This window comes from Carlito syrichta, unplaced genomic scaffold, assembly GCF_000164805.1.
Source record: "Carlito syrichta isolate Samal-C Ts95f unplaced genomic scaffold, Tarsius_syrichta-2.0.1 Scaffold310961, whole genome shotgun sequence".
NCBI lineage: Eukaryota > Metazoa > Chordata > Mammalia > Primates > Tarsiidae > Carlito > Carlito syrichta.
This window is the reverse complement of record NW_007255057.1, coordinates 134,699-147,413: the sequence shown is the minus strand read 5'-3', so window position 1 is coordinate 147,413 and position 12,715 is coordinate 134,699. Positions and strand designations below refer to the sequence as shown.

The window sequence follows — 12,715 nt, the reverse complement described above, 5'->3', positions numbered from 1 at the left end:
GGGCACCTAACTTAAAAGGGAAAAAAAAAGGAAATCCCATGAGAGAGAACTTTGTATTGGAACCTCAGGGTTCAAAGACGCAGAACAGGCAAGTCTACCAATTCCACACAGAGGCCCTGCAGTGCTGGGGGCTTTGAGATATCTTTTCATTCCGAGGCTGTGTGTGGCGTTGAGTCTTTGCATTCAGGCTGACCTGTCCACAAAGTATTTCACATTGTTAGTGCTGGAAGGAGTGTTTAGTCATTCAGGCCTCAGAGAACAGAAAAGGAAGTGCTTTAAAATAACTGTGGCCTGGCACGGTGGCTCACCCCTGTAATTCTAGCACTTTGGGAGGCTGAGGTGGGCGGATTGCTTGAGTCCAGGAGTTCCAGATCAGCCTAGGCAACATAGTGAGACCTGATTTCTTGTCTTGTCTGTTTTTTTTTTTTAAGCAGGATTTAATGAGAGGACAGAAAAGCTCACACAGCAGAAGGGGACCTGAAAGGGTTACCCATGAGACCTGATATCTACAAGAAAATTTTTTAAATGAGCTAGGTGTGGTGGCCTGCACCTGTGATTCTAGCTACTTGGGAGGCTGAGGTGGAAGAATCCGTGAGGCCAGGAGGTTGAGGTTGCAGTAAATGATGATCATGCCACTGCACTCCAGCTCAAATAAATAAATAAATAAAGACTAGCCCTTAATTTTAAAACCAAACTGATGAAAAGAGACATGTCAGCGGGAACTTGGGTTCAGCATAAATTTTTTTTTTTTTTTTTTTTTTGAGTTAAAGTCTCACTCTGCCACCCAGGCTAGAGTGCAATGGCACACTCACAGCCTTGCAGCCTCAACCTGCTGGGCTCAAGTGCTCCTTCTACCTCAGCCTTCTTTTCATCAACTTGGTTGTGAAATTAAGGGATAGTCTTATTTACTTTGTTTGTTTGTTTGTTTCAGTTGAGATCTTACTCTGTCTCCTAGGCTGGAGTGCAGTGGCACAATCATCACTTACTGCAACCTCAACCTCTTGGGCTTAGGGATCCTTCCACCTCAACTTCCCAAGTAGCTGGGACCACAGGTGCAGGCCACCACACCTGGCTAATTTTTAAATTTTTATGTAGAAACGATGTTTCACTATGTTGCCTAGGCTGGTCTTGAAATCCTGGGATCAAGCAATCCTCCAACCTCATCCTCCCAAAATGCTGGGATTACAGGAATAAACCACCATGCACCACCATGCCTGGGTAATTTTCTGATTTGCTGTAGAGATGAGGGCTCATCGACTTGCCCAGCCTAGTCTAAACCCCTGGACTCAGGCAATCCTCTCACCTCTGCCTCCCAAAGTGTTAGGATTACAAGCATGAGCCACTGTGCACAGCCAGCATACATTTTTGGTAAATGAGTAAAAGGACTACAAAACTATGTGCAATCCCTCAAAAACTGTACAAATTGGTCTCCTAGATAAGATCATACATTCTCATTTCCACCTGTCTCCTGTTGAACAGGCAGGGGGGCAAGGGCCTGGTGACCTGGGTCTCTCTTGTTCCCTGGTACAGTACTATGATTTATGATTTCTAAGCCTGAGAATTTCAGAAGCCACTGAACATGAAAAGAGTGAAAAATCTTTTAAGTCAAGAGAAAGAAAGGAGATGACTTGGTAGCATAGTGTGCGCTTCTCAGACTCTGAAATACTACTCTGAAAGCTGTCACGAGTATGCATCGCATGGGCCCTTGCAGACAAAAAGGGTTATTTTATCCAGATTATTCCCTCACATTGCCAGCGAAAAGGGACTCATTTGTAATCATCAAAGGAATGCTGACAGACTTGAAATGGGATTACACTCTATTATACCCATCCGAATTAAAGATTTGTTTTGGAGATCTTTCTTAGGTTTCTTCCTCTCTGCTCCTCCAACCCAGATAAGGCGATTTGTATTCACAGGACATCTGAGGCAGACATGAAATCAGACTGTTCGCAAACATACGTTTCAGACTCAGTAGTCTGAGTTTTGAATGTTAATGCTGCCTGGTTTTCTGTGTGTGGAAAACTTGGCTCTTGGGTCAAAACTAACCTCAAGTATTGCTCCATTCTCTAACTTGTTAATGCAGGAGAAATTCAATTTCAGGGGCTTAAGTGAGTAAGGGATACGGGTGTCAGAGACAACAGAAGGGTCAGGAATTCACATATGGAATGTAAAATTTTTGCATGAGCAGAGTTGTCTAATATGTCATACTTCTAAATGCTCAGTTCCAAGATCTGTGGTTTGGAATGTGACCTGCCAAATCTATTGTTCAGCCCTCAAACTCCTTTGTTATTTGTGTGCCCATGAGTTCACTAAAAAGTAAGCTTTCCCCAGGACAGGAATGACTTTTTGGAGTAGCCCTGGATCATACCTAACACAGCATCTGGTACTAGAGAGGCTTTAGAGTGTTTACCATTTTTTCTATAGAACTACCATCATGAAGTCAGCATGGAACTGAGGCCCACCAGGGGAGGAGCCTTGGGTACCTCTGGCTGGAAGTCATAAGTTAGTGGAAGAGTTCAAGTGGGTCAAGAAAGTGCTTCATGGCTTTAGCTGCCAAAAGAGTAAAACAGAGAACATTACTCTCGATGCAAGGAGATGACACTTCCTAAGTAGGAAGACTGAGCAAGAAATGTGGGTAAAATGCCTTAGAAGTTGTTCCATTTCTTTTCTATCTCATGCATTCCTTTTAGACTCAGTATCCTTCTTCATGAAGTACATCCTTTAGTAGTCTTCTCAGTAAAGATTTTTTTATCTTATTTCCCATGCTTGAAATTTTTTTTTACCTGAGTATATAGTCCTGGGCTCAGAGTTATTTTTTATTTGTTTTTGCTTTTTTTCCCCCTTCAGAGCCTGAAAAATATTTGACTGTCTTCTGGCTCCCACTGTTTTTGCTGCAAAAACTTTATAGATAACATTTTTTTCCTCTCTGAATGCTTTTAAGATTGTCACTCTGTCTTTATTATTTTACAGTTTCAGCATGATGCATATAAGTATAAATTTATTTTATTTGTCTTCCTTGGAATGCCTGAATCAGAATCTTCCATCAACTCTTGAAAAATTAATTCTAGGATACTATCACTTTGAGTGTTGCCTCTTCCTTGCTTTCCTAAGTTTCTCTTTCTAGAATACTTTAGATGTATGTTCAACCTGCATTCCATCCTCCATGTCTTATAATTTTTCTTCCATCTTTTCCATGTCTTTGACTTTTTTTGCTTAATTCTGGGTACCTTCTCTAGCTTATTTTCCAGTTCACTATTTCTCTCTTCAGCTATGTCAAATCTGCTCTTCACCCTATCCATCCAGTTTTTCATTTCAATGAATGTATTATTCATGTTCATATTTGGTTCTTTTACAAATGTGTCTGCTCTTTCTTTGTAGCCTTTTGTTGCTTTCTTATGTTTTACATTCCCTCTTTTATTTCTTAAGAATTCTTTTGTTGCTGCTGGCTACTGCCCATATAATGTAATTTTGGAATGTATGTTTATAATCAGCAGAAGTTCATCTATAGAAATCTTGAGGGGCCTGTGTTGATTATGTTTCCATGCAGGCAGTATTTGTTTCTGCCAAGTACCATGGGAAAACTTTATTAGTTTCTCAGTTTAAGTTTCAGAGTAAAGGTAATGTGAAATCAAAACCCAGACTCTGAAATAGACAGGCCTCTAGTTACACATTCTCAAGGGAATTTTTTTCCCCTACAATCCTGAGCCCAGGTTGAAACAAGTTTCCTTGTCATCTTTCTTTGCAAGAAGGCTGATTTGTTTCATCTATCTTTTTATGAAGGTTTAGTCATTCAAGGTTCTGGCTTTATATAGAGCTCTTTATTCCAACTCCATAGTTCACATTGGTCCCATGCCTTATCTCCTGCCTTCCTACACCTGTTAAATCCTGGTTGTCAACACCATCAAACAGCCCCAGTTATAGGGACAGCATCAGTTAGTTTCTCTAGTTCTCTGTTTTCTCCTCATTTTTGTTCTCTGGATATTTCTTATATTTAATCACTCACTTATGTATTAAAATGTTTATTATATTTTACTCAACATTACTAAGTGCTTTGTTGGGAAAACAATTTCAGAACATCAATTTCTAGAAACAGATTGCAGATCCTGTTCTAGAATCCATTCTTTGGGACTAGATGATACTATCTTTGGACAGGACATGGAACAGACAATACCTGTAAGTTCTGGAGAAGATTTGGCTCTGGTAGATTAAGAGATAAACATGACAGACATGGCACTGCTTTAAACTCTTTGTAATTTACTTATTTTCTTTTCTTTGCTTAGTATTAGAAAAGCTGCTCAGATTCAAATCACAAAAAGTGACTTAACCTCTCTTAGTTTGTTCAATTTTTTTAATAACAGTATCTCCTCTATAGCTATGATTGTGAGAAATTAGTTAATGAGAAGTTCTTAGTCCAGCATAGAGTGTTTTATGTGCTTGATGAACTAACAGTATTTTTATCTTTTTAAAAAAATTTTTATTCAATTTAAATTTTTTTGAGTTGGGGTCTCACTCTGTCACCCAGGCTGGAATGCTGTGGCATGATCATGGTTCATCACAGCCTCGATCTCCTGGTCTCAGGTGATCTTTCTGCCTCAGCCTCCCGAGTAGCAGGTACTACAGGCATGCATTGCCACACCTAGTTAATTTTTTGTAGAGACGAGGTCTCGTTATATTGCCCAGATTGATCTCGAACTCTTGGGTTCAACCAATCCTCCCTCCCCAAATTCTCAAAGTGCTGGGGTTATATATGTAAACCATCCCTCCTTTCCAATGAATAGTCTTCTTAACTTAATCAACTTCTCTTACTTGTGCAGACAGAAATCAAAGCAAGAAGTCACTGCCTATGCTGGGCCAGAGTATTATCTGGAGGTGGTATACACAGAGAAACCAGTGAAGGAGTGGCAGTATGAAGTAGCCCCAAGGGGCAAGGGAAAACTCAAACAGAACAGATCAGAGTCACTTGGTCAGCCACTCTTCCAATCTGAGATTCTCCTTCCAGTAATAAAATCTCGGTGACTCTAGGATTTATGTTATTATGAGAGGCTATTTCCTGTATAGAAATACACAAACATTCTGGTCTCATTAAAATGGTGACAGAGTATCACAAAGCTTTAGAACACCCACGCCCCTATCTTCTTAGTCCACTGCTCAGCTTCAATGACAAGAGTATAGATTGTTGAAACCAGATAGGTACTGGGCTCCAATCCTACTTCTAAATTTTCCTAGCAGTTGTAGAACTAGGGAGAGGAGGAGGCAAGGCAGGTAACCGGCCGTTGTTCTTTCACTCTTAACCTCAAAATGGTGCTTTTTCAAGAATTTTAAAAGTACTATAAGCCAACAGAATGGTTGTAAAGACCTGCAACCTCCAAATTTTTGAAATAATGAACCCCATCAGTAAAAACGTTTTGAGAACATCTCCAATGTGTATTACGTTTATTGATACATCACATGTTGTCAAATTATATGCTAATTATAAGCAAATCTTAACTCTTCTTCTCCTTATTATTATTTAATTATTATTAGTTTAGAGAGAGAGAGTCTTGCTCTATCACCCAGGCTGGAGTGCAGTGGCACAGTCATAGATCACTGTAGCCTCAAACTCCTGGACTCAGATGACCCTCCCACCTCAGCCTGCAAAGTAGCTGGGACTATAGGCATACGTCACCATGTCCAGTTAATTTCTAAAAAAAAATTTCTTTTTGTAGAGACAAGATCTCCCTGTGTCGCCCAGGTTGGTCTTGAACTCCTGGCTTCAAGTGATGTTCTCACCTTGACCTCCCTCCCAAAGTGTTGGGATTACAGGTATTCAATCACCACACCCGACTTCTTAACTCCTCTTTTTTTTTTTCAGTATGAAGAAGCACATAGAGAAGAACAGAAGCTCTACTATTTCTCTCCCATCTCTTGGGATCACCTTATGAGTGTGCCCACTTTAGAACAACTGTGATGATGGTGATGATGCCAGGCGTGGTGGCTCAGGCCTGTAATCTCAGCACTTTGGGAGACCAAGGCAGGAGGAGGAGTGCCTGAGTGGGGGCCCAGGAGTTTGACCAGTCTAGGCAACAGAGCAAGACCTCATCTTGACAAAATAATAAAAAATAAATTAGCCAGGCATGGTGGCACACGCCTATAGTTCCAGCTACTTGGGAGGCGGAGGTGGAAGGATCCCCTGAGCCCAGGAGATTGAGGCTGTGGTGAGCCATGATCATGCCACTTCATTCCAGCCTGGATGAAGCTGGGTGAGTGAGTAAGACTCCAACTTAAAAAAAAAATGTTGATGAAAGGGAGGGAAAACCCAATCCATCCAGAAGCCCCTGAAACCGCAGCAGTCACCCCATGAACTATCGAGAATGGTTAGGCAAATGTGACACCTCTATTCTGGCCTTGCTTTCTCTCCCTCATCACATCCTCACAGGCCGATTCCCCAGCCTGCCCCTCCCCCCACGGCTCCCCCTACTCCCTGCTCTGTGTTGGAGGCTGCCTGCACTCTGCTCCCTGGCAGGGTGGTCTTGGGAAAGTTAGTTAACCTTTCTGAGGCTGAGTGCTCATCTGCAAATGAGACTAATCCTCGCCTTACAGGGTTGCTATGAGGATAAAATCAGATAGCACTGAGCTCAATCAACTTTCATGTCCTTTCTGTTCCTTCCCTGAAACTGCTTTCCAACATAGCACCTGGGAGACCAAAGCCATCAATAACAGGGCCACTTGCAGGCCCAGACTTCTCTCTGCTACAGAAAGATCAGGCAGAACATTTTTCAGACAACTTGCCATGGAAACAGACAAGCAGATTCAGACGCTTGTTCTTCTCTTTTCTGTGGCAGCTGGACAACTCCTTTGGACATTCAGTTTGTTTTTCTTTGGTTACGAGCTGGCTTTTTGCTCCATAAATTTTTTTAAAGTAAAGGTAACTCCTGCATAAAAGGATGACGTGACTGAGGCATAATAAAATGCCGAGGGAAATGTATCTGTGTCTGTGTCTGTGCATGTGTGTATGCGGGGGGACCCCCCCCAAAAACAGAATTATCTTTTGGAAGGCGGGCCCCTTGTAGTACACTCAGAATTTGTTTCTCTGGATCAAACTGTCAACCACAGTTTTTATCTGGACATTTCAAGAAGGTTGCATCACAATTTGTGGAGGAAACGACCTGAGTTGTGGCAAACAGGTGACTGGATCTTCTACCATGACATCGCACCTGCCCACACTGAGCTGAAAGTTCAGCAGTTTTTGGCCAAAAATGTCATGACCCCCATGCCTATCCTCGCTATTCACTCTGGATGAAAAAAGTCCTCAAAGGGAAACATTTTGCTCATGTGGAAGAGGTGAAACAAAAACTCAAAAAATGGCAGAAGTACCAAAGGCACCAAAATTGATGAGTTTAAAAACTGTTTTTGAGCAATGGAAAAGCATCTCAATAGAGGTATTACATCAAACAGTCATTTGAAAATGACAAGTTTAAACATGTAAGAATAAATACACAACTTTTAATAAATAAATTCTGGTTTTTCTGGGGGGGAGTCCCCCCTTGTATGTGTTGGGAAGTGCTGACTAACTGGATATGTAGTCCTGGTCTTCTTGGTGGTGAACCCTGGGCCAGGGGGTACAGGAGACACCCAGCCATGTGTGTCTGGATGAACCAATGCATAGACAGGAGCTCATCCTCCCCTCTGAACACCAGGACGGTGGTTCTCAACTGTGGCTGCACATTAGCGTTGCCTGAGGAACTTAAAAAAAAAATAGATGAATGTCTGCCTCTCCTAGGACCAACTAAATCAGAAATCCTAGTGTGCAGTCTGAATGTCGACACATGTTTTAATCTCCACAAGTGCTACCAAGGTTGGGACCCACTGCCTATCAGATATCAAAACAACAAGGTTCAACCTCTCCAAAACTGACAACTATGTCCATCATGACCAAGTTCCTACCCCAGACCCCCAAGCTTAATTGAATTACCACATTACTATACCCTGAAATTCCTGATGGATGAAAATAAAGAGCTATTACTCAGGTTTGTTTGTTGGGCTGCAACTGATGTAAGTTATAGGCTGAATTGTGTCCTACTGAAACTCATATATGGAAGTCCTAACCCCCAAGTCTTCAGAATATGACTTATTTGGACATAGGGTCTTTCAATGTGTGGTTAAGCTAAATTGAGGTCATTTGAATGAGTCTAATCTAATATGACTGGTGTTCTTATAAGAAGAGGAGATTAGGACACAGACACACACTGAGGGAGACCATGTGAGGACACAGTCAGGAGATGGCCGTCTGTAAGCCAAGGAGAGAGGCCTCAGGAGGAACCAGCCTTGCACATCTCTTGATCTTAGACTTTCAGTCTCCAGAAACAGCATTTGGGATAAAGCAAATTGCTGTTGCTTGAGCCACTTAGTCTGTGACACTTTGTCATGCCAGCCATAGAAAAATATTATAATCTGAAAACCAAGTGGCACTTATTGCTTACTCAGGTTACCAGTGGTGGGGATTAGAATATTAGTCCAGGGCCAGATGCAGTGGCTCACACCTGTAATCCCAGCACTTTAGGAGGCTGAGGCAGAAGGACTACTTGAGCCCAGGAGTTCATGACAAGACTAGACAACATAGCAAGACCCTGTCACTACAAAAAAAAAAAATCAGAAAATTAGCCAGGCATGGTGGTATGTTCCTGTAGTACCAATCACTTGGGAGGCTGAAGTGGAAGGATCACCTTAGCCCAGGAGGTTGAGGTTACAGCGAGTTATCATCACGCCACTGCACTTCTACACCTATTGCCTGTGCAACAGAGCAAAATCTTGACTCAAAAAAAAAACACCCAAAAAACTGACCCAGGCTGGGTGTAGTGGTGTGTACCTATAGTCCCCAGCTACTCAGAAGGCTGAGATAGGAGGATCACTTGAGTCTAGGAGTTTGAGGCTGCATGGACTATGATTGCACCACTGTATTCCAGCTGGAGCAACACAGTGAGGCCCCATTTCTTTGAAAATGAACAAATAAAAGCAAAAAACTTCCATCACAGAGTAATCTTTTCTCAGGTCTGGGGACATCTGGCATAAGGAAGGCTTTGAAGGTTACCCCATTCTCCTTGTTTTCCATCCCCTCCCCCACCCCACCTCTACTCCCCATGTTCACCACTACGTGCCCTGGGTCAAAACCAAATGTGTAAATCTATGGTCATGACTACTTTGTTGAAAGACAAGAGTTCTCTAGGAATTCAACTGAGAACTAGAACAATTGTCCACTCTTTCCTTCCCTTCCTCCCTCCCATCCCTACCCATAAGTCCATTCATCCCTTTGAACTTCTTTGAGCAAAAAGAAAAGAAAGAAAAAGAAAAGGAGAGAAAGGAAAGTAGTAGGGAGGGCAAGAAAACCCAACTTGCCCTCAGCAGAGAAATAACAGAGTAAAACGCACCAACAGCATCAACAAGTATTGAGAGATCAGCACAAACTCAGTCTGAGAAACCACTCTTTGCGGCAAGGCAAAATGCGAAGGATCCCAGACTTTTTAAGGCTGGAACTCAAGAGAGCATCCCTCCTTCCACCCAGCTCTCATTCCCAAGCTCCAGCTCTGGGTCTTGTTCTCTGAACAAAGATGATGGGGATGACATACTTCTGAGGTTTGTTAGTTTTGTTTTGTTTTTTAAGTCAGTGATCAATTTGGACATCCCAGGCCAAATTCTCAATCGAAGAACGCAGTTGAAAGAACAGAAATTCATCCCAAAGAGGAAAATGGATGAAAGCCAAGCATAATTGAGTATGAGATTAAGGATCAGAGGCACTAATTTTACATGAACTGCTCTTGCCTTCGCTGGGATACAGTTTTAATGCAGTGATGATAGCCTTTCAGTGGCCCCTGGCAGCATCTCAGTACCTTCAGGGATGAGAGGAAGGGGGGTGTTTGGGGAGCCTGTTTACCAGCGGGCTTGGAGGTGATTAGAACAAATCATGAGCATGGAGGGGGAGGAGCCAGCCACCACGCAGACTCTGGGTTATTAAGAGTAAGATTGATGCTGGAATCCCCGGGGCAAAGAAAAAAATCAATGACCCAGGAAAACTACACCAGGTGACAGCCTCAGGAAAAGGCTCAAGGAAGAGTTGCAAAGAAGAGAAAGGCTTAAGTAACTTTTCAAAACTGTGCACGGCTAATCTCCTGGGGGGCCCAATACTGTATAGACAATGGCTGGGACCCCTGACATTCTGGCATTTTCCTTCACATGGATATGTCCTCCTCCCTTCTTCTTCCCAGGCAAAGGAATCCCAAGTTCCCTCCATTCTCGTGTTTGATGTTTCCCTTATTTAGAAAAACAAGCAAGCACCCGCATTGTCAAACACTGCTATCTAGCCCTGGCTATTGTTGGGATGCTCCACGGGGGAGGATCCACTGTCTCTTTGGAGGCCTGTTTTGGTTTCTGTACACTCCTCTGAGTTCATAAAAAGGAAAGGACTGCCTCTCCCCGGGAAAGTGGGCAGCAAGCCCTGAGGCCACAGGGGGTTTGGAGTTATGGGATCAGGAGCCACTGCTTCTACCGAAGCATTCAACTGGACACCCAGACGGTCATCTTTGGAGCTTAAGAATGTAGATTTGTTAAATTTCAAGTCACATGAGCTAACTTTGAAAGGCTTCATCCTTTCTCTCCGAGACTTTTCTAATTCAATTTCACACTATATAGAATTAAGGTTTAAACTTGAGTGTGTCTGTGGTTTGGGAGGACATTCTACTTATTTTCTTCCCCCCTAAAGGCTCCCTGGCTTGTTCGCTCTAATCTTCAGATCTCTGGAGAACATCACTGGTCAGAGGAAAAATGGGGGCTGGTTGTGGGTGGCAATATCACCACCTACCGCTGGCTCAGGGAGTTTTAAACCCTGGAATTCAGATTCACTTGGAAAGCAGGAAAAAAATGCCTTTTATCATTTATATGGTTTAGAAGAATCTATATCAAAGTGTCTATTCCACTGAGGATATAGCCCCACTGTTTAATAACTCAAGTCCACTGTATATAATAGTTGCTACATACAGACTATTCCAAACTTGGGTGGTAACCCATAGACTGTTACAAGTATTGCAACTGCTTCCCTAAAGAAACAAAACTCTAAGTGTCTATAATCTATGAAAACAATCTAATGGTTACACTGCAATTTGCCTAAAGCAACATTTGTTCAGTTGCAATGATTTCACAAAAAAGGGCTTGCCATTTTCAATTCTTTCCTTAGAATTTTGAGCTAGATGGTAGCTGAACTCAGAACTGCTCTCCATAGCTTAAATCAGCAAATACAAAGCTTTTTTAGTGGCCAAGAAAGTTCTATTATGGAGGGGAAAAAAAGTCAATAGTCCTGGAAAAGCCCGATGCATTTCCCCAGAACAATTACCACAGAGTTCTGGTCCTATGCGCTTGATTTTAAGGGCCATGAATTGCTTGCCAAATAAGTATATCTTGGCTTCCTTTGCTGGGTAGGAACACTGCCTTGATATTAAATATTCAAAGCAAAGAACCTCTGACCTAAGGGCTCTCAGCTAACAATGACATTCTCTGTAAGGGAACTAGAAACTCAACTTCTGGTTTTCTCATGTTCTTTGCCATGTACTAGTCTAACAAACAGGACGAGGAGTGACTCTGTTTACCACAATTCCATTGCAAAAGACCCTGCACTTCAGGGCCCTATTGGAACTAGGCAGAGCCTGCACTCGGCAGAACATTCCTGGAGAGGGGGGAGTGTGGGCTCAGAGTTGCTTTCTGAGCTGGGCTGGGGAAGGGCAAAGGCCTCTAGCCTTGCCAGAGGGAGTCCCAGCGCTGTCACAGTTGCAAGGACGTTTGTTACTTTATAAGCAAGTGCAGGACTAATACAAACACGCGCTCCTATGGCCATCGTCAACCCAGAAACTGCTTTCACTTTGTGGAGCTACACCTGCGATCTCAAAACTGAGACCCTCTTTGGGAGCCTGGGATGGAGTTCCCAAAAAGAAAAGCGTCATCGCTCAGCGGGGAAGAGGAAGTCATGATTTTGGGGGAAGGAAACTGGAATTCCAGAAGGGGGGCGGGGGGCACCGGTAGCTCTTGGCAATAGAGTCGTGCCCCCGGAACCTCCTCTCTGTTCTGTACATTTCTCATCTCACACAGCCTTTCCGACAGACCTCCAGTCCCCGAGGGCTTCCCTCCCTACCCGTCCGTGCGGACTTCAGGGCAGGTGTCCCCGGGCTAGTCTCCTTACATGGGCACACGGACTACGCGGGCGGCGAACCAAGTGCAACTCCTCCGACCACAACACGTGTATTTTACAGCGCCGGGCGCGGCACAAGGCTCGGCTTAAGGAGCCTTCCGCGAACGCGCGACGGTCGGGGCTGGGTCCCTGATGCTGGAAATTGACGAGGTCAACAACGGGACGAGAAAGTTCAAATACATGACACACCCGTCCCTCCTGGGGGGTGCGGGGAGGAGTAAGGGCTCTTCTGCCGCCACCCCACACGCAGCCACTCTATGCCAAGGGCTCACATCGGACCAGAAAAGCGCCTACGAGCACGCCCCAGCCTTACTCCCACCCGGCCGCGCCCGCTGGGGCGGCTGCCCCCAGCCCAGGGCTCACCTGGGCGCCCCGCGGTGCCAGGGGCGTACCGCCAGGGAGGGCGCTCTTACCGGAGAAGTCCGTGAGCGCCGCGATCTCTTTGGAGCAGACCAGGACCGTGCAGTAGAAGAGGCGCAGGAGCTGCCCGGGCGGCTCTACCTGCCT

At 44.0% G+C, this 12,715-nt stretch overlaps 1 protein-coding gene across 1 annotated transcript in view; it reads right to left on the bottom strand.

Moving 5' to 3' along the window:
• Positions 1-12,715, bottom strand: part of EVA1C (eva-1 homolog C) — a 97,353-nt gene that overhangs the window by 83,667 nt on the left and 971 nt on the right. Inside the window, exon 2 of the mRNA XM_021717762.1 lies at positions 12,622-12,709. Within this exon, the coding sequence (XP_021573437.1) occupies positions 12,622-12,709 (88 nt within the window). The remainder of the gene's footprint in view (positions 1-12,621; positions 12,710-12,715) is intronic.